This window comes from Anastrepha obliqua, chromosome 4 (assembly GCF_027943255.1).
Source record: "Anastrepha obliqua isolate idAnaObli1 chromosome 4, idAnaObli1_1.0, whole genome shotgun sequence".
In the NCBI taxonomy this organism is placed as follows: domain Eukaryota; kingdom Metazoa; phylum Arthropoda; class Insecta; order Diptera; family Tephritidae; genus Anastrepha; species Anastrepha obliqua.
The window spans coordinates 85,638,987-85,664,872 of record NC_072895.1 but is presented as its reverse complement, the minus strand read 5'-3'; the positions used below and the strand labels follow the sequence as shown (position 1 = coordinate 85,664,872).

At 37.7% G+C, this 25,886-nt stretch overlaps 3 protein-coding genes across 3 annotated transcripts; all 3 read left to right on the top strand.

Moving 5' to 3' along the window:
• The first annotated feature begins 1,827 nt into the window (after positions 1-1,827).
• Positions 1,828-7,644, top strand: LOC129243439 (cytoplasmic aconitate hydratase-like). Its single transcript, XM_054880469.1, has 12 exons — positions 1,828-1,849; positions 1,961-2,053; positions 3,782-3,951; positions 4,013-4,158; positions 4,211-4,280; positions 4,349-4,553; positions 4,642-4,944; positions 5,008-5,225; positions 5,671-6,325; positions 6,392-6,824; positions 6,903-7,188; positions 7,259-7,644. The coding sequence occupies exons 1-12, from the start codon at positions 1,843-1,845 to the stop codon at positions 7,367-7,369; spliced, it is 2,697 nt and encodes an 898-aa protein (XP_054736444.1). The 5' UTR covers positions 1,828-1,842; the 3' UTR covers positions 7,370-7,644.
• A 5,509-nt stretch (positions 7,645-13,153) lies between these two features.
• LOC129244874 (cytoplasmic aconitate hydratase-like) lies at positions 13,154-18,970 on the top strand. The gene is made up of 12 exons (XM_054882768.1): positions 13,154-13,175; positions 13,287-13,379; positions 15,108-15,277; positions 15,339-15,484; positions 15,537-15,606; positions 15,675-15,879; positions 15,968-16,270; positions 16,334-16,551; positions 16,997-17,651; positions 17,718-18,150; positions 18,229-18,514; positions 18,585-18,970. Exons 1-12 carry the CDS (start codon positions 13,169-13,171, stop codon positions 18,693-18,695), a joined length of 2,697 nt encoding a protein of 898 aa, XP_054738743.1. The 5' UTR covers positions 13,154-13,168; the 3' UTR covers positions 18,696-18,970.
• Positions 18,971-24,781: 5,811 nt separating this feature from the next.
• Positions 24,782-25,738, top strand: LOC129244755 (uncharacterized). The gene is made up of 2 exons (XM_054882569.1): positions 24,782-24,988; positions 25,061-25,738. The coding sequence occupies exons 1-2, from the start codon at positions 24,890-24,892 to the stop codon at positions 25,169-25,171; spliced, it is 210 nt and encodes a 69-aa protein (XP_054738544.1). The 5' UTR covers positions 24,782-24,889; the 3' UTR covers positions 25,172-25,738.
• The last annotated feature ends 148 nt before the right edge of the window (positions 25,739-25,886 follow it).

The window sequence follows — 25,886 nt, the reverse complement described above, 5'->3', positions numbered from 1 at the left end:
CAAAAAACTTGACATGGACAGAGATCCTAATATACTTGACTAGAAGATAAACCGACAACATGAAGCCCCGCAGATAGAGACAAAAGAAGACGAGCCTATAGCATGAATGCTGGCTACAAATATGGTGGACCCAGACGTGGGTGAATTAGAATTTGGTCCTTTTCATGGATTCCGTTCTGGGCCCTCCCGAAGTAATGTACAAATCAGTTCCGGGAGGGGAGTCTCCCCAGGAGAGGAGGAGGGACTGTTTTAGTGGCCACACCACACGACGCAGTAGACGACGGTCGCTGTAAGTGCGAAGGTATTTTGAACCCTACCTCACCCACCAAAAAAAAAAAAAAAAACAGCACCTTACAAAGCATTTCACGACGAAAGCCAAAACCACAGCTTATAAAACACTCGACAAAAAATACTCTTATTAAAGCCAATATTAATGATTTTTATTGACTTTATTGCTTAACCTAGCCTACATAAAGTTGAAAATGATGAATTTATATTTTTTATAAAGGATAGGAGACAGGTGAGAGGCAATTGGAATCCCGAATTGCACCGAAACTTTATAGGCAAAGTAAAATTTATTGTTTTTGTTTCTACTAAACACATTGTATATCTTCAATATTAATATGCAATATTAAAGGCTAAACAAAGAAGCTTTTTCATATCTGCTAGATCTCCTAACCAATTCAGAACCACCCACACTCAAGACAAACATTTGCCTTCCCGCCAATTGTTAAACTCGGCGCTTCTTTAAGGTTTTTTCATCGCTAAAACACCGTTTATGCTGAGCTTTAACTCTAAATCACTAAAGTGAAAGCAGTGTTACTCTGTCACTAATCATTCGTCTCACAGACTACAAATTTGAAACATATATTTGTATTTGTATTTTTCGTTTTTTATTTCAAACAAATGAGTGTAAATTAAGAGAAGTATTAAATTATTTCTATTTAACTATTTATTATTCGAGTTCGCAAAACTGCACGTTTGCGTAGTGTTTTAGACGAATTTTTAGATATCCAGGTTTAAATGCGCATTTAACACTTTCCAGCATTGCTTTTCGAAAGGTGTTTGAGGTCGCATTTGCGAAATGTGCATTTATTCGCATTCAAAATCGTATGTTTGTGCTAGTTGTAAAATACTATTTGCTTCACTGCATATTTTTAGGCGAGAGAGGTTGAAAGCAATGTAATAACGTAAATTTTGGAAGTTTGGGCAAGAATGATAGACACTAGGTTTGCTCGTTAGGTATGGTGAAAAAAAAATTTTGAGGGGAACTTTAGATTCTACGAATGTGACAGATATGGCGACGTCATTCGTTTTGTGTTTCACTAAGCAAAAGCTAAAGTTTATGAAACACAAAACGAATAACGTTGGCATATCTGTCAAATTCGCTCAGAGCCGAATAACGGTCAGCTAGGTAGTAAACCTCTAAAAATCTTTTCATCATGAGTTTGGAAGCAATCTAATTACATAAATTTTAAGCGATACGTGCAGAGAAGCCACATCTACCACTTTTTGATGGTGAATTGTAATTCTACCACTTCTACCAGCATAAGCTTAAAATCTACACATTTTTGAATTTTCGATAATTAGTAGTGTAGAACTTGTGCAATATCATAGATATCATAGATATTGCGGACACTGGTAGCACTGCCATTATCTCTGGCATTGCCAGTTGTTCGCACAATTTGTATTTTTCCATAAGTGTTTTGTAGCAGGCAGATGACATGTTATCTATGTTATCTTGTTTCCCATCTTATTATTTATGGTAGTAGGTCTGCCGTTTTTTTTTAGTTGTTCAAGTTATTTGCTAACATTGCACAAGCTTTTTAAAATCGTATTGCCATGGCCGGTAAGTGGGTCCATAGTCAAGATAATTTAAAATTATTACATAACTGAGATTCACGCATAGTTTACAAGTGATATTGATTAATTTACGGTACATTTTTTCTCTATTTGGAAGGTGCCAATCCTTTTGCGAAGTTTCAAAAGTCATTTACATTGAATGGAACGACATACAAGTATTTCGATCTGGCTTCAATTGATCCCAAATACAGTAAGTCCTTTTACATTTATGTTAAACACTGTAGAATAAGTTGTTTCAGTAGCATTCTTAATAATTATAGATGTGAGTGCATATTTATAGTTTAACATTACTTATTCGGGCTAGGACTCCTTGCACTGCCCCTCACTTGTTTTGAGAGAAATATTACGAAAACTAGCACCAACACTATTCAGTTAATAATAGTTTTTAAGTTATTTGTTAATAAAATTTGTGTTTTACCTTCACCAAATTTTGATACAATAAGTGCACTTATCACATTTATTTTAATAATTATTCAAACTACATTAACATACACACACGTTTCTAACACTTTTTATTTATATATACCATAAATTAACAATTTAAATTGCATTTATAACTTGCAAACTCTTGACGCGCCAGCTAAATTAACAGTAACTGAAAAGCATGGCTGAATGGAGTGCTGCCAGAAGCACAAAAAAACAAAATAGAATGCGATTGAAAACGAAGCAACATAGGAACATAATTTCAACACACTCTTTTTTGTTAGAATAATGAGGGAATGGGGGTTTACAACCTCTAAGGTGTATATATACAGTTCAGCTTCACGTAAAACTCCTGTGTGCAGCGGGGACGGTGTTGAACTATTAAGGGTTATTTTTTTGAAGTGCGGCCGAGGGCCGCCTACGCAGAAAAAAGTTTTACGCAAAATATATATAGATATTTAATATATTATATAAAAAAGAATATATAATATATCATATATTCATAATATAGTGAAAATTTGGAATTAAAAATCGCGCGATTTTTTATTCCAAATTTTCGCCTGCGACGCTATTTTTTTTTAATAAAATATATGTATAAATATATATATATATCAAATATTAATATGTGATATTTTTTCAAATACAACATATATATGTATGTATGAAACATTAAAAAATAACTTTTTTTTTGTTTGAATACAAATCTAAATACACCCACCAAATACAAATCTGTAAACTCAAAATGCATACAATCAAACATACTTTACTGAAAATCAAGCATTAATATATATAAATATATATATATATATATATATATATCCATAAATATACCTATATATATATATATATGTACATATATATGAATAGACGTATGTAATATAGAAATAAATTGTAAAATTTTGTATTTTTATTCATTTATTATCTTCTAAAATTGTTTATTTATACGATGTCTGGCAGCACTTCGCCTTGTTGAAATAACCAAAATAGGAGGATTTTTGGTCAATTTTACAAATTTTGAAATCAAATAACTTAAAAAGTATAAGCCGCCCTGAAGTGAGGTTTTCTCTTTTAGAAAGTAGAATAACTTAAAAAGTATAAGCCGCCCTGAAGTGAGGTTTTCTCTTTTAGGAAGTAGAATACCCCCTCTATCCCCCCCCTTATAACCCTTTGTTAAAACTCATGGGGCAGGACATGGGTATTTTCCCCTTATTCGCAGTATAGTGTAGTCAAAATGAAAAATATTGAAATGATATAAAGGCGGTCATCTTCAGGAATTTTATCATGTAATTCCTATTCAAATAAGAAAAGGATACTAGTTAAAGGAGTGTCTTTAAAAGTTTAGAATAATATGTAGATTTGCTGTTAACATTTACATGCAGGAATTCTATCATGCCTATTCTATTCAAAGAAGACATCTGATTGGCGAATTCTATTCAAATAAGAAAGCGTTACTAACTTTTACTATTTACTTGCGTACTAAAATATTTACTTTCAGATCAATTGCCATACTCTATTCGTGTCCTCTTGGAATCCGCAGTGCGAAACTGCGATGATTTCCATGTCCTCGAAAAAGATGTGAAAAACATTTTAGCTTGGACGCCTGAACTGAAGCAAGGGCAAAATGATGTGGAAGTTTCGTTCAAGCCTGCTCGTGTTATACTCCATGTAAATTGACTTTTTTATAATTTAATTTTTTTTTGCTAATTAATAAATATGAATTTAATAGGATTATACAGGTGTGCCAGCTGTTGTCGACTTTGCAGCAATGCGTGATGCAGTTTTAAAACTTGGCGGTAATCCTGAGAAAATCAATCCTGTTTGCCCAGCGGTCTTAACAATCGATCATTCGGTTCAAGTGGATTTCACCAGGAGGTAAAACAATTTTTTATTTTAGTTGTCAGTTTAAAATCTTAGCTATTTACAGTTCTGACGCCCCGGCAAAGAACCAACATTTAGAATTTGAAAGGAACAAAGAGCGTTTTACATTCTTAAAGGTACAAACACAAAAAAACCGCCGTTTTTCTTTGCCGGTAACTGTTAAATTTACATTCTTTTCCCCTAGTGGGGTGCTCGCGCATTCAACAACATGTTAATTGTTCCACCTGGTTCTGGTATAGTCCACCAGGTGAATGTGGAATATTTGGGTCGTGTGGTGTTTGAAGAAGGTAGCGGCAACACTAAATTGCTTTATCCAGACAGTGTAGTCGGTACGGATTCTCACACTACCATGATAAACGGTTTAGGTGTATTGGGTTGGGGTGTTGGAGGTAAGCTCAATATATTACGAAATCTCAATACGACCAAAAATATAATATTTAATATATTTCGTACAAATATTTTGCATGTGCCGTGAAGGTATTGAGGCAGAAGCTGTTATGTTGGGTCAATCCATTTCCATGTTGTTGCCGGAAGTGATTGGTTATAAGCTCGTTGGTAAACTGGGACCACTTGTCACATCCACTGATTTGGTACTGACTATTACGAAAAATCTACGACAAGTGGGTGTCGTTGGAAAATTTGTTGAGTTCTATGGGCCCGGTGTAGCAGAGTTGAGTATAGCGGACCGTGCCACTATTGGTAATATGTCACCAGAAAATGGCGCAACTGTAAGCTTCTTTCCCATCGACGAAAATACGCTAGCTTATTTAAAGCAAACGAGTACGTAGAGTACAAAATGGCAATATCTGATATGTATATTAATGGAGATTTTCAATTTTGCAGATCGATCTGAGGAAAAAATTGAGGTTATCCGCCAATATTTAAAAGAGACGGGGCAATTACGTAACTATTCCGATGCCTCACAGGATCCTAGATACTCGCAGACTTTGACCCTTGATTTGTCGACGGTGGTAACATCGGTTTCTGGTCCTAAACGACCACACGATCGCGTAGCAGTGACAGATATGAAAAACGACTTCCAAGCATGTCTTGTTAATCCTGTAAGTTTCAACACATTCCTTTTGCTGGTTAAACGCATTGGAAGTTTAAAAGATAAAAGTTTCAAAATAGAAAGAGACTAACACTAGGATGGACCCAGGTTCGTTCTCCGTGACCATTACGAGTCGCCGCTCGATAGGGAAGCATTCGAGTATATTCCCGAATGCTCATAGAAATCATTTGCCTAAAAAACTGATAAACTGATAAACTGGTATCAATATGAGATTACGATAAAGTAGTTTGTCAAATATATCACACATATTTGTATGTATATTTGTACCCACCTATACATGCTTAGTGTAATTGGTAAATTTATTAGCCGGAAACCGTTTTTAAGTGATTTGCCCTTGCTAGCTAGATAAGATAAGTTTTTAGTTTATATTGTACGACTGGTTTGTGCTATACATCTACCTCATAGTCTTCGTATGCGCTATATAAATTTTGTAGGTTGGCTTTAAAGGGTTCGCAATTGCGCCGGAGGATTTGCCGGCTGCCGGACAATTCCAATGGGATGATGGCAAAAGTTATACTATTCGTCATGGGTCCGTGGTTATCGCTGCAATTACATCCTGTACGAATACTTCTAACCCGTCGGTGATGTTAGGAGCTGGACTGCTTGCCAGAAACGCAGTGGAAAAGGGTCTATCTGTAATGCCTTATATCAAAACATCATTGGCACCAGGATCGGGCGTGGTAACTTATTACCTGAAGGAATCCGGTGTCATTCCCTACTTACAGAAGTTGGGTTTCGACATCGTTGGCTATGGCTGCATGACTTGCATTGGAAATTCAGGTCCATTGGATGACAACGTGGTAAATATCATCGAAAAGAATGGTTTAGTATGCTGTGGCGTTTTGTCGGGCAACCGAAATTTTGAAGGTCGTATACATCCCAATACGCGCGCCAATTACCTGGCAAGCCCACTGCTGGTTATTGCCTATGCGATAGCTGGTCGCGTAGATATAGATTTTGCGACCGAGCCATTAGGCGTCGCCCCGAATGGGGAAAAGGTATTCTTGCGTGATATTTGGCCAACCCGTAACGAAATACAAGAAGTGGAAAGCAAACACGTAATTCCTGCTATGTTCAAGGAAGTCTATGGTGGGATATTAAGTGTTTTTACTTCCCGCAGCAAATGCCACTGACAGACAAAATTTTCCATTTTAGATAAAATTACATTAGGCTCTGAGGAGTGGCAGAAAATAGAAGTAGCGGAAAGCAAATTATATCCTTGGAATAGTGCGTCCACTTACATTAAACATCCGCCGTTCTTCGAAGGTATGACGCGTGAATTGCCACGTCTAAAAGACATTCAAAATGCGCGTTGTTTGGTGTTTTTGGGCGATTTCGTTACAACTGATCATATTTCACCGGCCGGTTCTATTGCTAGAAATTCACCAGCTGCGCGTTATCTATCAGAACGCGGAATGACACCACGCGACTTTAACTCATACGGTTCACGACGTGGCAATGATGCTGTAGTGTCCCGTGGTACGTTCGGCAATATTCGTTTGGTTAACAAATTGGTGAGCAAGGCAGGTCCGCGTACCATACATGTGCCAAGTAATGAAGAAATGGACGTATTTGACTGCGCCCAACGGTGAGTAGAGTTCGACTATGTAAACCAAGTAACTTTAAAATGTGTGTGTATGTATATACATATATTATCGCTGCTTAGTTATCGTGAAGAAGGCACGCCTTTGCTGTTGATAGCCGGCAAGGACTACGGAAGCGGTTCTAGTCGCGATTGGGCTGCTAAAGGACCATTGCTATTAGGCATAAAAGCTGTTATAGCTGAGTCATACGAGCGTATTCATCGCTCTAACTTGGTTGGCGTGGGCATCATGCCATTGCAATTTTTACCTGGCCAAACTGCAGACACTTTGAAACTAAACGGACGGGAGGTGTATAATATTACAATTCCTGAGAAGGGTTTGAAGCCTGGACAGAAGATTCAAGTGAAGGTATGCAGTTGCTTATTTACACTTTTGCCCATATATAGTTTTATAACGCATTTGTGACATTAAATTTTAGGCTAATGACACTGTTTTCGAGACTATTTTGCGCTTTGACACGGAAGTTGATGTTACGTACTACAAGAACGGAGGTATCCTTAATTACATGATCCGAAAGATGCTTTCCTAAATGAGGAGGAGTGGCATAGTATATTGATGAAACTTCCGGTCTTCTAGGCATTTCGAAAGCAATTTTTTTATTCATGATTTTGAGTATGCCATTTTAAATACTATGGAAAATATTATAAATATTATAGCAATATGGTTAAAAAGGGTATATATGTAATGTTTTAAACAAAAAAATATATAAAATAAAATCGTTTCAATAGGCTGCAATAATTAAGTTCAGGTTAGAAAAACCAGTAATGAGTTACTGCTGCCTATTTTTGTATGACGCATCTGGAATACAGAATTTGTTATTGCTTGAAATTGAAATAAGTATTATGAAATACCGATACGCATTTCTATGGCAGCCGGTTCTACGTTACCGGAATGACTCGGGTTTTTCCCGACCAAGGGCTGCCGCCCCAGTATACTAGTCCTGTCTAGTGAACCGTATATCACCCCACCCCTTACGTCACAGGAGCAAACAATCGCAGCAATCCTGCCCCAAATGCTTCTCCTCAGGGCTGGAATCGAATCCAACCCTGGGCCAGAAGTATTCTATTGCTGCGTCTGCCACAAACGGCTTCTCCCGAACTCCACCTCGGTTAGGTGTAACAAGTGCAACGGGTGGAGCCACCTTAAGACCTGATCAGGCCTTAAGTTACACAGGGAGTAGTCCACACGGTATGTGACCACGTGTTGCTCCCGCCAGCAGGCGTCTGATGCCTCCACGGCTACTGTACCCCCTGATAGGCCGGCACTACGAACCGCCACTACAACCCACACCTCCACGGTGAGGAGCCTATCGGAGCAACACAACTCCCCTCAACCCCTCCCCTTTCTTCCTGCTCCAACCCCAGTGCGGGGACAAACCAGCAGCTCCTGGTCCCCCGCACAGTCTGTTCCGTGTGTCAGACCGTAATACCTCGGAATCTGGTATCAGTCCAATGCAATTCTTGCAAATGGCTGGTGCCATTTTCGGAGATGTTCCGGCCTGCGCACCACCCGGGAGTGGACAACTGCCTACGTTGCCCCCTGCTGCAGAGCTCTGCACCCACTGCCGCCCCCGGAGGCGCGGCAGCCCCCGACCATCAGGCCGCAACAACCACAGTGGATTGCGCAGCAGGTCCAACGTAGACAACCCCACGCGTCCCTCACCCCCCGAATTACACAGACTTTACCGAGAAGCTTCAAGCTTCTCCAATTTAACTGCAATGGACTCACGAGTAAGGTCGACGAGATAGTTGACTTTATGAGCCGGCACAGTATTAAAATAGCTGCGGTCTAAGAAACAAAGCTGCACGCTAGGTCATCTCTGATCACCAGGGATGGCTACGCGTTTTTCAAAACAATTTTCATCATTGTAATTTAAAACTCGCTTGGTAGATTTCAATAAAATTTATACTGCTCTTGAAATCATAAAAAACTCATGCCTGATCGAAGAATTTTTTTTCAAAAATTTCAATTTTTTTAAACAGTTAATTGTCGGTTCTTTTCTTGAAAATATAAGAAATATTTCATGAGGCCGCCATATTGTTAATTTTGAAAAAAAAGCTTCCGATCAGGCACAAGATTATCTATTAATAAAACTAATTTCTCTTGTCCGATTGATTTTAAATGAATCTCCAAGAACTTATGATGATCACCGCAAGGGACTTCTGGAGAAACGGGCTTCACACAAACAGCGATAACTTTTACAATTATTAATTTTTTTTTAAATATTGCTTAAGTCAAGTCAAAACATGATGTATTAACGCTATGTTTTTATTTTTGTAAAAAAAGCAATTGACTAGCAAAAAAACATTACTCGAAAATCATAATTCTTTCTGGCCTCTGACTACCCCTAACCCCTTAAAATATCATAGAGCTAACTTGTTGTCCTTTTCAACGAATCGAAATAAAGTACAACCCAATACGTAATTTGGTCAAACAGCACCATCGATATAAAGAACGCTTTCAACAGCGCAAAGTGGAAAAATATGATAGACGCATTGGAGAAGCGGTTCAAAATACCCCAACACCTGATGAAGATAATCCGCAGCTACCTCAAAGACCGCGTACTCATCTACGACACAAGAAAAGGACAACGGACAAAAATGATAACCTCTGGCGCGGCCCAAGGGTCCATACTAGGCCCCGATCTCTGGAACGTCAGCTATGACGGCATCCTCACCACCGACATGCCCGACGATTGCTACCTAGTAGGATACGCTGACGATGTCGCAGCAGTAATTACCGCACGGGATGTAGACGCAGCAAGGCGGAAACTTACACAAACGATGACAAGAATTAAGACATGGCTCGACTCGCAAGACCTGAGTTTAGCTCTGGAAAAAACAGAACTGATCCTATTCACGAGAGCGCGCATACCTGTAGAAGTGACAATGCCAGTCTACACAGAGAACAAAACAACCTCAAAAGTAGTGAAATATCTGGTCATCAAACTCGACAACAAACTGACATACTGGGCACAAATCCAGTACGCTGCTGAAAAATCCACCAAAACAATATCAAGGCTATCAAGACTAATGGCAAACATCGGAGGACCCATCGCAAGCAGGCGGAAGCTGCTCATGGACACGACGGTATCCATTCTACTATACGGATGTGAAGTATGGGCGCACACACTTAAAACTGAGTGTCGCCGCAAGATCCTGGCCAAGGCCCAAAGAACCGCCGCCCTCCGCGTTGCTTCAGCTTATCGCACGGTATCAGAAGCAGCAGTACTCATTATTAGCTGCACGATACCTATAGATCTGCTAGCGAGAGAGCGAAAAGAACTATGGAACTTCAAAAAGAGCGAGACAAACGCCATAGGAGACCACACACGCGCCCGCATCAAAACGAGCGCAAAGCAGCAAATTAGAGCACATACACTGCAAATATGGCAAGAGCGATGGGAGTCAGAGACGAAAGGCCGATGGACGAAGAGACTTATACCAAACCTAGACAAATGGTATAACAGACAGTTCGGCGAGGTAAACTATTATACCACACAGATGCTATCTGAGCATTGATACTTTTACAAATACCTTAACAACATAGGCAAGTCAGAAACCACTAAATGCATCTACGGAGATGCACTTATTGACGACGCAGATCACACTTTCTTCAAATGTGAGAGATGGAAACCAGATCGCACAGCTGTCGAAGGCAGACTAGGCCCCTTAAGGGGGGACCCTCATTTAGACGGTCGAAAAATGCATCATTTTTGGGAATTTTTTTCTCAGGTAAAATAACTTCAAACGTTTTGTAATTCATAAAGTACTTTAATAAATGTCTTGACTGTCTACAAAAATTTTCGGAGAAGAAAAAAAACATTTTAAGTATGGAAATATACACCTCGTCCATGGCACCTCATTCTATCTGTGTACATTCTAGCGCTCTGAATTTTTTTCTGAAATAAAAAAACCAAATTTTTTTTAAAACTTTAGGATAATACCTTCGATGTAACATTTTGATTTAAAAAAAAAAATGTCGAAATTGATATTTTTTACCCAGTTTTATGTTAAAAGTGATTTTTCATGCATAAAAATTGACTTTAAAATTACAAAAAAATATGAAAATCTTTTTTTTTAAAAAAACACTTAATGTCACATTGAAAACAATTTAATTATCTTTAAAATGAGCTATTGTAAAGCCTGATTGGTTCAATACAGCGTTCTCAATTGTGTACACAAAATCGAAAAATGATGTTTCGAGAAAAACGCGTTTAAAGTTTTGGATACAGGCGATCAGGCCACCCGTCGCGTCCTGTTAAAAATTTTGTCACTCCTTCAAAAATACAGATATCGACTTGAAATTTTGAAAGTATATTCTTAAATAGTTGTAGAATAGATTAAAATTATTTCCAAAAAATCGATTTTTTTGACCCGATAAATGAGGGTCCCCCCTTAAGAGCTGACAACATCACTGATAAAATGATAGAAAGCGCAGAAAATTGGCAAATTATTCGCACGTATATAGAGCGAGTTCTACGTGCCAAAAAACTTGACATGGACAGAGATCCTAATATACTTGACTAGAAGATAAACCGACAACATGAAGCCCCGCAGATAGAGACAAAAGAAGACGAGCCTATAGCATGAATGCTGGCTACAAATATGGTGGACCCAGACGTGGGTGAATTAGAATTTGGTCCTTTTCATGGATTCCGTTCTGGGCCCTCCCGAAGTAATGTACAAATCAGTTCCGGGAGGGGAGTCTCCCCAGGAGAGGAGGAGGGACTGTTTTAGTGGCCACACCACACGACGCAGTAGACGACGGTCGCTGTAAGTGCGAAGGTATTTTGAACCCTACCTCACCCACCAAAAAAAAAAAAAAAAACAGCACCTTACAAAGCATTTCACGACGAAAGCCAAAACCACAGCTTATAAAACACTCGACAAAAAATACTCTTATTAAAGCCAATATTAATGATTTTTATTGACTTTATTGCTTAACCTAGCCTACATAAAGTTGAAAATGATGAATTTATATTTTTTATAAAGGATAGGAGACAGGTGAGAGGCAATTGGAATCCCGAATTGCACCGAAACTTTATAGGCAAAGTAAAATTTATTGTTTTTGTTTCTACTAAACACATTGTATATCTTCAATATTAATATGCAATATTAAAGGCTAAACAAAGAAGCTTTTTCATATCTGCTAGATCTCCTAACCAATTCAGAACCACCCACACTCAAGACAAACATTTGCCTTCCCGCCAATTGTTAAACTCGGCGCTTCTTTAAGGTTTTTTCATCGCTAAAACACCGTTTATGCTGAGCTTTAACTCTAAATCACTAAAGTGAAAGCAGTGTTACTCTGTCACTAATCATTCGTCTCACAGACTACAAATTTGAAACATATATTTGTATTTGTATTTTTCGTTTTTTATTTCAAACAAATGAGTGTAAATTAAGAGAAGTATTAAATTATTTCTATTTAACTATTTATTATTCGAGTTCGCAAAACTGCACGTTTGCGTAGTGTTTTAGACGAATTTTTAGATATCCAGGTTTAAATGCGCATTTAACACTTTCCAGCATTGCTTTTCGAAAGGTGTTTGAGGTCGCATTTGCGAAATGTGCATTTATTCGCATTCAAAATCGTATGTTTGTGCTAGTTGTAAAATACTATTTGCTTCACTGCATATTTTTAGGCGAGAGAGGTTGAAAGCAATGTAATAACGTAAATTTTGGAAGTTTGGGCAAGAATGATAGACACTAGGTTTGCTCGTTAGGTATGGTGAAAAAAAAATTTTGAGGGGAACTTTAGATTCTACGAATGTGACAGATATGGCGACGTCATTCGTTTTGTGTTTCACTAAGCAAAAGCTAAAGTTTATGAAACACAAAACGAATAACGTTGGCATATCTGTCAAATTCGCTCAGAGCCGAATAACGGTCAGCTAGGTAGTAAACCTCTAAAAATCTTTTCATCATGAGTTTGGAAGCAATCTAATTACATAAATTTTAAGCGATACGTGCAGAGAAGCCACATCTACCACTTTTTGATGGTGAATTGTAATTCTACCACTTCTACCAGCATAAGCTTAAAATCTACACATTTTTGAATTTTCGATAATTAGTAGTGTAGAACTTGTGCAATATCATAGATATCATAGATATTGCGGACACTGGTAGCACTGCCATTATCTCTGGCATTGCCAGTTGTTCGCACAATTTGTATTTTTCCATAAGTGTTTTGTAGCAGGCAGATGACATGTTATCTATGTTATCTTGTTTCCCATCTTATTATTTATGGTAGTAGGTCTGCCGTTTTTTTTTAGTTGTTCAAGTTATTTGCTAACATTGCACAAGCTTTTTAAAATCGTATTGCCATGGCCGGTAAGTGGGTCCATAGTCAAGATAATTTAAAATTATTACATAACTGAGATTCACGCATAGTTTACAAGTGATATTGATTAATTTACGGTACATTTTTTCTCTATTTGGAAGGTGCCAATCCTTTTGCGAAGTTTCAAAAGTCATTTACATTGAATGGAACGACATACAAGTATTTCGATCTGGCTTCAATTGATCCCAAATACAGTAAGTCCTTTTACATTTATGTTAAACACTGTAGAATAAGTTGTTTCAGTAGCATTCTTAATAATTATAGATGTGAGTGCATATTTATAGTTTAACATTACTTATTCGGGCTAGGACTCCTTGCACTGCCCCTCACTTGTTTTGAGAGAAATATTACGAAAACTAGCACCAACACTATTCAGTTAATAATAGTTTTTAAGTTATTTGTTAATAAAATTTGTGTTTTACCTTCACCAAATTTTGATACAATAAGTGCACTTATCACATTTATTTTAATAATTATTCAAACTACATTAACATACACACACGTTTCTAACACTTTTTATTTATATATACCATAAATTAACAATTTAAATTGCATTTATAACTTGCAAACTCTTGACGCGCCAGCTAAATTAACAGTAACTGAAAAGCATGGCTGAATGGAGTGCTGCCAGAAGCACAAAAAAACAAAATAGAATGCGATTGAAAACGAAGCAACATAGGAACATAATTTCAACACACTCTTTTTTGTTAGAATAATGAGGGAATGGGGGTTTACAACCTCTAAGGTGTATATATACAGTTCAGCTTCACGTAAAACTCCTGTGTGCAGCGGGGACGGTGTTGAACTATTAAGGGTTATTTTTTTGAAGTGCGGCCGAGGGCCGCCTACGCAGAAAAAAGTTTTACGCAAAATATATATAGATATTTAATATATTATATAAAAAAGAATATATAATATATCATATATTCATAATATAGTGAAAATTTGGAATTAAAAATCGCGCGATTTTTTATTCCAAATTTTCGCCTGCGACGCTATTTTTTTTTAATAAAATATATGTATAAATATATATATATATCAAATATTAATATGTGATATTTTTTCAAATACAACATATATATGTATGTATGAAACATTAAAAAATAACTTTTTTTTTGTTTGAATACAAATCTAAATACACCCACCAAATACAAATCTGTAAACTCAAAATGCATACAATCAAACATACTTTACTGAAAATCAAGCATTAATATATATAAATATATATATATATATATATATATATCCATAAATATACCTATATATATATATATATGTACATATATATGAATAGACGTATGTAATATAGAAATAAATTGTAAAATTTTGTATTTTTATTCATTTATTATCTTCTAAAATTGTTTATTTATACGATGTCTGGCAGCACTTCGCCTTGTTGAAATAACCAAAATAGGAGGATTTTTGGTCAATTTTACAAATTTTGAAATCAAATAACTTAAAAAGTATAAGCCGCCCTGAAGTGAGGTTTTCTCTTTTAGAAAGTAGAATAACTTAAAAAGTATAAGCCGCCCTGAAGTGAGGTTTTCTCTTTTAGGAAGTAGAATACCCCCTCTATCCCCCCCCTTATAACCCTTTGTTAAAACTCATGGGGCAGGACATGGGTATTTTCCCCTTATTCGCAGTATAGTGTAGTCAAAATGAAAAATATTGAAATGATATAAAGGCGGTCATCTTCAGGAATTTTATCATGTAATTCCTATTCAAATAAGAAAAGGATACTAGTTAAAGGAGTGTCTTTAAAAGTTTAGAATAATATGTAGATTTGCTGTTAACATTTACATGCAGGAATTCTATCATGCCTATTCTATTCAAAGAAGACATCTGATTGGCGAATTCTATTCAAATAAGAAAGCGTTACTAACTTTTACTATTTACTTGCGTACTAAAATATTTACTTTCAGATCAATTGCCATACTCTATTCGTGTCCTCTTGGAATCCGCAGTGCGAAACTGCGATGATTTCCATGTCCTCGAAAAAGATGTGAAAAACATTTTAGCTTGGACGCCTGAACTGAAGCAAGGGCAAAATGATGTGGAAGTTTCGTTCAAGCCTGCTCGTGTTATACTCCATGTAAATTGACTTTTTTATAATTTAATTTTTTTTTGCTAATTAATAAATATGAATTTAATAGGATTATACAGGTGTGCCAGCTGTTGTCGACTTTGCAGCAATGCGTGATGCAGTTTTAAAACTTGGCGGTAATCCTGAGAAAATCAATCCTGTTTGCCCAGCGGTCTTAACAATCGATCATTCGGTTCAAGTGGATTTCACCAGGAGGTAAAACAATTTTTTATTTTAGTTGTCAGTTTAAAATCTTAGCTATTTACAGTTCTGACGCCCCGGCAAAGAACCAACATTTAGAATTTGAAAGGAACAAAGAGCGTTTTACATTCTTAAAGGTACAAACACAAAAAAACCGCCGTTTTTCTTTGCCGGTAACTGTTAAATTTACATTCTTTTCCCCTAGTGGGGTGCTCGCGCATTCAACAACATGTTAATTGTTCCACCTGGTTCTGGTATAGTCCACCAGGTGAATGTGGAATATTTGGGTCGTGTGGTGTTTGAAGAAGGTAGCGGCAACACTAAATTGCTTTATCCAGACAGTGTAGTCGGTACGGATTCTCACACTACCATGATAAACGGTTTAGGTGTATTGGGTTGGGGTGTTGGAGGTAAGCTCAATATATTACGAAATCTCAATACGACCAAAAATATAATATTTAATATATTTCGTACAAATATTTTGCATGTGCCGTGAAGGTATTGAGGCAGAAGCTGTTATGTTGGGTCAATCCATTTCCATGTTGTTGCCGGAAGTGATTGGTTATAAGCTCGTTGGTAAACTGGGACCACTTGTCACATCCACTGATTTGGTACTGACTATTACGAAAAATCTACGACAAGTGGGTGTCGTTGGAAAATTTGTTGAGTTCTATGGGCCCGGTGTAGCAGAGTTGAGTATAGCGGACCGTGCCACTATTGGTAATATGTCACCAGAAAATGGCGCAACTGTAAGCTTCTTTCCCATCGACGAAAATACGCTAGCTTATTTAAAGCAAACGAGTACGTAGAGTACAAAATGGCAATATCTGATATGTATATTAATGGAGATTTTCAATTTTGCAGATCGATCTGAGGAAAAAATTGAGGTTATCCGCCAATATTTAAAAGAGACGGGGCAATTACGTAACTATTCCGATGCCTCACAGGATCCTAGATACTCGCAGACTTTGACCCTTGATTTGTCGACGGTGGTAACATCGGTTTCTGGTCCTAAACGACCACACGATCGCGTAGCAGTGACAGATATGAAAAACGACTTCCAAGCATGTCTTGTTAATCCTGTAAGTTTCAACACATTCCTTTTGCTGGTTAAACGCATTGGAAGTTTAAAAGATAAAAGTTTCAAAATAGAAAGAGACTAACACTAGGATGGACCCAGGTTCGTTCTCCGTGACCATTACGAGTCGCCGCTCGATAGGGAAGCATTCGAGTATATTCCCGAATGCTCATAGAAATCATTTGCCTAAAAAACTGATAAACTGATAAACTGGTATCAATATGAGATTACGATAAAGTAGTTTGTCAAATATATCACACATATTTGTATGTATATTTGTACCCACCTATACATGCTTAGTGTAATTGGTAAATTTATTAGCCGGAAACCGTTTTTAAGTGATTTGCCCTTGCTAGCTAGATAAGATAAGTTTTTAGTTTATATTGTACGACTGGTTTGTGCTATACATCTACCTCATAGTCTTCGTATGCGCTATATAAATTTTGTAGGTTGGCTTTAAAGGGTTCGCAATTGCGCCGGAGGATTTGCCGGCTGCCGGACAATTCCAATGGGATGATGGCAAAAGTTATACTATTCGTCATGGGTCCGTGGTTATCGCTGCAATTACATCCTGTACGAATACTTCTAACCCGTCGGTGATGTTAGGAGCTGGACTGCTTGCCAGAAACGCAGTGGAAAAGGGTCTATCTGTAATGCCTTATATCAAAACATCATTGGCACCAGGATCGGGCGTGGTAACTTATTACCTGAAGGAATCCGGTGTCATTCCCTACTTACAGAAGTTGGGTTTCGACATCGTTGGCTATGGCTGCATGACTTGCATTGGAAATTCAGGTCCATTGGATGACAACGTGGTAAATATCATCGAAAAGAATGGTTTAGTATGCTGTGGCGTTTTGTCGGGCAACCGAAATTTTGAAGGTCGTATACATCCCAATACGCGCGCCAATTACCTGGCAAGCCCACTGCTGGTTATTGCCTATGCGATAGCTGGTCGCGTAGATATAGATTTTGCGACCGAGCCATTAGGCGTCGCCCCGAATGGGGAAAAGGTATTCTTGCGTGATATTTGGCCAACCCGTAACGAAATACAAGAAGTGGAAAGCAAACACGTAATTCCTGCTATGTTCAAGGAAGTCTATGGTGGGATATTAAGTGTTTTTACTTCCCGCAGCAAATGCCACTGACAGACAAAATTTTCCATTTTAGATAAAATTACATTAGGCTCTGAGGAGTGGCAGAAAATAGAAGTAGCGGAAAGCAAATTATATCCTTGGAATAGTGCGTCCACTTACATTAAACATCCGCCGTTCTTCGAAGGTATGACGCGTGAATTGCCACGTCTAAAAGACATTCAAAATGCGCGTTGTTTGGTGTTTTTGGGCGATTTCGTTACAACTGATCATATTTCACCGGCCGGTTCTATTGCTAGAAATTCACCAGCTGCGCGTTATCTATCAGAACGCGGAATGACACCACGCGACTTTAACTCATACGGTTCACGACGTGGCAATGATGCTGTAGTGTCCCGTGGTACGTTCGGCAATATTCGTTTGGTTAACAAATTGGTGAGCAAGGCAGGTCCGCGTACCATACATGTGCCAAGTAATGAAGAAATGGACGTATTTGACTGCGCCCAACGGTGAGTAGAGTTCGACTATGTAAACCAAGTAACTTTAAAATGTGTGTGTATGTATATACATATATTATCGCTGCTTAGTTATCGTGAAGAAGGCACGCCTTTGCTGTTGATAGCCGGCAAGGACTACGGAAGCGGTTCTAGTCGCGATTGGGCTGCTAAAGGACCATTGCTATTAGGCATAAAAGCTGTTATAGCTGAGTCATACGAGCGTATTCATCGCTCTAACTTGGTTGGCGTGGGCATCATGCCATTGCAATTTTTACCTGGCCAAACTGCAGACACTTTGAAACTAAACGGACGGGAGGTGTATAATATTACAATTCCTGAGAAGGGTTTGAAGCCTGGACAGAAGATTCAAGTGAAGGTATGCAGTTGCTTATTTACACTTTTGCCCATATATAGTTTTATAACGCATTTGTGACATTAAATTTTAGGCTAATGACACTGTTTTCGAGACTATTTTGCGCTTTGACACGGAAGTTGATGTTACGTACTACAAGAACGGAGGTATCCTTAATTACATGATCCGAAAGATGCTTTCCTAAATGAGGAGGAGTGGCATAGTATATTGATGAAACTTCCGGTCTTCTAGGCATTTCGAAAGCAATTTTTTTATTCATGATTTTGAGTATGCCATTTTAAATACTATGGAAAATATTATAAATATTATAGCAATATGGTTAAAAAGGGTATATATGTAATGTTTTAAACAAAAAAATATATAAAATAAAATCGTTTCAATAGGCTGCAATAATTAAGTTCAGGTTAGAAAAACCAGTAATGAGTTACTGCTGCCTATTTTTGTATGACGCATCTGGAATACAGAATTTGTTATTGCTTGAAATTGAAATAAGTATTATGAAATACCGATACGCATTTCTATGGCAGCCGGTTCTACGTTACCGGAATGACTCGGGTTTTTCCCGACCAAGGGCTGCCGCCCCAGTATACTAGTCCTGTCTAGTGAACCGTATATCACCCCACCCCTTACGTCACAGGAGCAAACAATCGCAGCAATCCTGCCCCAAATGCTTCTCCTCAGGGCTGGAATCGAATCCAACCCTGGGCCAGAAGTATTCTATTGCTGCGTCTGCCACAAACGGCTTCTCCCGAACTCCACCTCGGTTAGGTGTAACAAGTGCAACGGGTGGAGCCACCTTAAGACCTGATCAGGCCTTAAGTTACACAGGGAGTAGTCCACACGGTATGTGACCACGTGTTGCTCCCGCCAGCAGGCGTCTGATGCCTCCACGGCTACTGTACCCCCTGATAGGCCGGCACTACGAACCGCCACTACAACCCACACCTCCACGGTGAGGAGCCTATCGGAGCAACACAACTCCCCTCAACCCCTCCCCTTTCTTCCTGCTCCAACCCCAGTGCGGGGACAAACCAGCAGCTCCTGGTCCCCCGCACAGTCTGTTCCGTGTGTCAGACCGTAATACCTCGGAATCTGGTATCAGTCCAATGCAATTCTTGCAAATGGCTGGTGCCATTTTCGGAGATGTTCCGGCCTGCGCACCACCCGGGAGTGGACAACTGCCTACGTTGCCCCCTGCTGCAGAGCTCTGCACCCACTGCCGCCCCCGGAGGCGCGGCAGCCCCCGACCATCAGGCCGCAACAACCACAGTGGATTGCGCAGCAGGTCCAACGTAGACAACCCCACGCGTCCCTCACCCCCCGAATTACACAGACTTTACCGAGAAGCTTCAAGCTTCTCCAATTTAACTGCAATGGACTCACGAGTAAGGTCGACGAGATAGTTGACTTTATGAGCCGGCACAGTATTAAAATAGCTGCGGTCTAAGAAACAAAGCTGCACGCTAGGTCATCTCTGATCACCAGGGATGGCTACGCGTTTTTCAAAACAATTTTCATCATTGTAATTTAAAACTCGCTTGGTAGATTTCAATAAAATTTATACTGCTCTTGAAATCATAAAAAACTCATGCCTGATCGAAGAATTTTTTTTCAAAAATTTCAATTTTTTTAAACAGTTAATTGTCGGTTCTTTTCTTGAAAATATAAGAAATATTTCATGAGGCCGCCATATTGTTAATTTTGAAAAAAAAGCTTCCGATCAGGCACAAGATTATCTATTAATAAAACTAATTTCTCTTGTCCGATTGATTTTAAATGAATCTCCAAGAACTTATGATGATCACCGCAAGGGACTTCTGGAGAAACGGGCTTCACACAAACAGCGATAACTTTTACAATTATTAATTTTTTTTTAAATATTGCTTAAGTCAAGTCAAAACATGATGTATTAACGCTATGTTTTTATTTTTGTAAAAAAAGCAATTGACTAGCAAAAAAACATTACTCGAAAATCATAATTCTTTCTGGCCTCTGACTACCCCTAACCCCTTAAAATATCATAGAGCTAACTTGTTTTCCTTTTCAACGAATCGAAATAAAGTACAACCCAATACGTAATTTGGTCAAACAGCACCTTACAAAGCATTTCACGACGAAAGCCAAAACCACAGCTTATAAAACACTCGACAAAAAATACTCTTATTAAAGCCAATATTAATGATTTTTATTGACTTTACTAGCAAACCCGGCCCGCTTCGCTGGGCAAAGACATGGTGGGTCCAAGTTTTGGCATATATTTCGAGACCCTAGTCATCAATAGGTATGAAAATTACCCCACATTAAAGCACTTATCGACAGCTTTCATTTGATGCCGATATTGCACATCCACAACCAAAGGTTACCCGGGCCCACGTTTTGACCTATATCTCGAGACCCCAGTCACGGAGCGGCATGAGAAATACTCTGTACTAAAGCATTCACCAACAGCTTTCAATTGATACCCATATTGTACAAACACATTCTAGGGTCCACGTGTTGGTCTCTATCTCGGGACCCTAGTCACGGAGCGGCATGAAAAATACTCTGAACTAAAGCATTCACCAACAGCTTCCATTTGATACCCATATTGTACAAACACATTCTAGGGTCCACGTGTTGGTCTCTATCTCGAGACCCTAGTCACGGAGCCGCATGAAAAATACTCTGAACTAAAGCATTCACCAACAGCTTCCATTTGATACCCATATTGTATATACACATCCGAAGGTTACCCGGGCCCACATTTTGACCTATATCTCGAGACCCCAGTCACGGAGCGGCATGAGAAATACTCTGTACTAAAGCATTCACCAACAGCTTCCAATTGATATCCATATTGTACAAACACATTCTAGGGTCCACGTGTTGGTCTCTATCTCGGGACCCTAGTCACGGAGCCGCATGAAAAATACTCTGAACTAAAGCATTCCCCAACAGCTTCCATTTGATACCCATATTGTATATACACATCCGAAGGTTACCCGGGCCCACATTTTGACCTATATCTCGAGACCCCAGTCACGGAGCGGCATGAGAAATACTCTGTACTAAAGCATTCACCAACAGCTTCCAATTGATATCCATATTGTACAAACACATTCTAGGGTCCACGTGTTGGTCTCTATCTCGGGACCCTAGTCACGGAGCGGCATGAAAAATACTCTGTACTAAAGCATTCACCAACAGCTTCAATTTGATATTCATATTGTACAAACACATTCTAGGGTCCACGTTTTGGTCTCTATCTCGAGACCCTAGTCACGGAGCGGCATGAAAAATACTCTGAACTAAAGCATTCACCAACAGCTTTCATTTGATACCCATATTGTATATACACATCCGAAGGTTACCCGGGTCCACGTTTTGACCATTTTCCCGGCAATTATTCGAATTTTTCTTACCTTTAAAACCTTCCCTAGACCTCCACGAATAATTCAAGACCAAGATAAGATAAATCCGTTCAGCTATTCTCGAGTTATAAGCGAACATAGGGACAGATTTTCACATTTATATATATAGATTTCTTAACCTAACCTACATAAAGTTGAAAATGATGAATTGATATTTTTGATAAAGGATAGGAGACAGGTGAGAGGCAATTGTAATCCCTAATTGCACCGAAACTTTATAGGCAAAGTAAAATTTATTGTTTTTGTTTCTACTAAACACATTGTATATCTTCAATATTAATATGCAATATTAAAGGCTAAACAAAGAAGCTTTTTCATATCTGCTAGATCTCCTAACCAATTCAGAACCACCCACACTCAAGACAAACATTTGCCTTCCCGCCAATTGTTAAACTCGGCGCTTCTTTAAGGTTTTTTCATCGCTAATACACCGTTTATGCTGAGCTTTAACTCTAAATCACTAAAGTGAAAGCAGTGTTACTCTGTCACTAATCATTCGTCTCACAGACTACAAATTTGAAACATATATTTGTATTTGTATTTTTCGTTTTTTATTTCAAACAAATGAGTGTAAATTAAGAGAAGTATTAAATTATTTCTATTTAACTATTTATTATTCGTGAGGTGGTGTGACGAAAGTATGGTATGTCGAGTTCGCAAAACTGCACGTTTGCGTAGTGTTTTAGACGAATTTTTAGATATCCAGGTTTAAATGCGCATTTAACACTTTCCAGCATTGCTTTTCGAAAGGTGTTTGAGGTCGCATTTACGAAATGTGCATTTATTCGCATTCAAAATCGTATGTTTGTGCTAGTTGTAAAATACTATTTGCTTCACTGCATATTTTTAGGCGAGAGAGGTTGAAAGCAATGTAATAACGTAAATTTTGGAAGTTTGGGCAAGAATGATAGACACCAGGTTTGCTAGTTAGATATGGTGAAAAAAAAATTTTGAGGGGAACTTTAGATCCCCCCGTCATTCGTTTTGTGTTTCACTAAGCAAAAGCTAAAGTTTATGAAACACAAAACGAATAACGTTGGCATATCTGTCAAATTCGCTCAGAGCCGAATAACGGTCAGCTAGGTAGTACACCTCTAAAAATTTTTTCATCATCAGTTTGGAAGCAATCTAATTACATAAATTTTAAGCGATACGTGCAGAGAAGCCACATCTACCACTTTTTTATGGTGAATTGTAATTCCACCACTTCTACCAGCAAAAACTTAAAATCTACACATTTTTGAATTTTCGATAATTAGTAGTGTAGAACTTGTGCAATATCATAGATATCATAGATATTGCGCACACTGGTAGCACTGCCATTATCTCTGGCATTGCCAGTTGTTCGCACAATTTGTATTTTTCCATAAGTGTTTTGTAGCAGGCATAGATGACGTGTTATCTATGTTATCATTGTTATCTATGTTTCCCATCTTATTATTTATGGTAGTAGGTCTGCTGTTTTTTAAGTTCTTCAAGTTATTTGCTAACATTGCACAAGCTTATTAAAATCGTATCGTCATAGCCGGTAAGTGGGTCCATAGTCAAGATAATTTAAAATTATTAGATAACTGAGATTTACGCATAGTTTACAAGTGATATTGATTAATTTACGGTACATTTTTTCTCTATTTGGGAAATGCCTAGATGGGAAACTCTTTTTCTGGGACGCAATCTAATTACATAAATTTTAAGCGATACGTGCAGAGAAGCCACATCTACCACTTTTTCATGGTGAATTGTAATTCTACCACTTCTACCAGCATAAGCTTAAAATCTACACATTTTTGAATTTTCGATAATTAGTAGTGTAGAACTTGTGCAATATCATAGATATTATACTTTGTAGTATAGAAATAAAACATAACAGATGCTTGGAATAAATTCGTTTACAAAATTTGTCCAAGCACTGGCATTGCCAGTTGTTCGCACAATTTGTATTTGTATGTACGTGTTTTGTAGCAGGCATAGATGACTAGATGGGAAACTCTTTTTCTCATGAGAGCGTTGAAAAATGTGCATTTTGTATAACATTTGCCAATATTGCCACACCGGTAGAAACATGAATTGGGTATTTTTTTAAACAAAAATTGGGAATTTTTAGTTTCCACACCACCATTGAGGTTAGTATTTAGTGTGCGGTTGCCCAATAGTATATTACTCGTAAACACCTACACATACTAAAAATAAGCACAATCCGTATGAAATATGTACATAAATAAGCAAAAAATTTAAAAATGTATATGTAAATGAAACTATTTAAAACTGAAATACAAAAGTAATTTAATAATAATAAAGTAATGAGCACGGAAAACATAAGTTAAAATTAAAAACATGGCATATTGCGATTTTTTAACATATCACAGAAAGTGGGTAACAAAAAAAAAACAAGTTCTCAAACAACGATCAGAACAAGTTAAGGCAGAGTACCTTTAAAATATCTCAAATTCAATTCTCTTACCTATGCTTTTCAACCATAGAATATTTACGTATATACAAATTTACATAAACCAACACACAGTTTTCAATAAAATTACATTATGTACATAAGACTAATTAAAAGTAGAAGTCGAAAAGGATATAACGAGTTTTGGATTCTGCAAACTCACTTGAATTAAAAGTATTACATTTCGACTGAATTAATTTTAAGGCAAATAATTATAAACATTTCAACACGTCATTTCTCCATTAAACAAAAACGAACTGTTTTCGTCAGTTATTTTTGGCGCGTTTCTTCTGGCAGCCTGCCATTTCGCCTATCAGCTGTTCAAAATCCCATAATGTGTGAGTGCTGCCAAGTTTTGAAACGTCCTCATGGGCGCGCTCTCTTGCAAAATGAAAGAGTTTCCTATCTTATTATCTATGACACTAATTCACATCATTGAAATACGACAAAAAATCACGTAGTGTTATCATAACACATTAAAAAACAAAATCAATAGTTTACTAACATTACTTGTGCCTAAAAATGTTGAAGACATTCACCAACTTCGAATTCGCACTCCTGGTCAGCGTGTTACCAGCGGCTTGCTTCTATCTGTGGACATTAATTGCCGGTGATTTAATCGTATGTGTAATCGTAATGTGTATAATTTAGAGTGAATAAAAATGACTAACTCACATTTACTTATTCTAATAGAATTTCTCCGGAAGTCGTGTAAAGGTGTTGAACTACGCGGCGAAAGATATGGTGAACTGTTATCAAAATTACGCCGCAGTTACGAATGGAGATGTAAAAAAAGAGCATTAGCTAACATTTTTCTAGTCCAACTTTATAGTATTTGTATAATTACACTGTATTACTACCCTGCTCGCATTTACAAGGCATATGTGATATATGCTAACCGATTTTTGCAAGAAATATAAAAAATAGCACCAAATTGCTTTTGTAACTAAACGATTTCCATAATGTTTGGAAACGTGAAGTCTGGGAGATATTCTTTTCCGCATATACATATGTGGGCAACACTGCTGTTTCCGTGGCGCTGCAATTTAATTTCGGATTCTTATAGAACTCGACAAAAGAAAACGAAATGAACGAGTAAAATTTTTCGATATCTCGCTTGGTTTTTAAGTAATTTAATGTTAAAGTTCTCTAATTTAGCGAAAAGTTGGTGTTGCCATACTCTTGAAATAAAAACGAAGTTCGTATGCAGAGATGTTCAGTAGAAGGTTCATTGTAAAACTGCAGTATTTTTTGCTGTAATTTTAAGTTGAAAAATAATTTTGAAAATAAAAACATACAACTCATTTAAGATTAAAAACAATGATATTAAGCGTATCACAAAAAATAATAAAGTAATTAAAATTAAATTAATTAACAGAGTATTTTTGCGTAGAGCTCTTTATCGCGTGGGCGGCCTTTGGCCGCGCTTCAAAAAAATAACCCTCATCAGTCCAACTCCGGCTACGCAATCCACAGTATTTTTGCGTAGAACTTCTTTTGGCATGGGTGGCCTTCGGCC

Excerpts from the sequence above, each read along its gene's own strand:
- LOC129243439 (XM_054880469.1), top strand. Across the intron at positions 2,054-3,781 it reads TTCAATTGATCCCAAATACA|ATCAATTGCCATACTCTATT; the intron begins GTAAGTCCTTTT and ends ATTTACTTTCAG. Across the intron at positions 4,945-5,007 it reads AGCTTATTTAAAGCAAACGA|ATCGATCTGAGGAAAAAATT; the intron begins GTACGTAGAGTA and ends TCAATTTTGCAG.
- LOC129244874 (XM_054882768.1), top strand. Across the intron at positions 13,380-15,107 it reads TTCAATTGATCCCAAATACA|ATCAATTGCCATACTCTATT; the intron begins GTAAGTCCTTTT and ends ATTTACTTTCAG. Across the intron at positions 15,607-15,674 it reads AGCGTTTTACATTCTTAAAG|TGGGGTGCTCGCGCATTCAA; the intron begins GTACAAACACAA and ends CTTTTCCCCTAG.
- LOC129244755 (XM_054882569.1), top strand. The coding sequence starts at position 24,890 with ATGTTGAAGACATTCACCAACTTCGAATTCGCACTCCTGGTCAGCGTG. Across the intron at positions 24,989-25,060 it reads TAATTGCCGGTGATTTAATC|AATTTCTCCGGAAGTCGTGT; the intron begins GTATGTGTAATC and ends TTATTCTAATAG.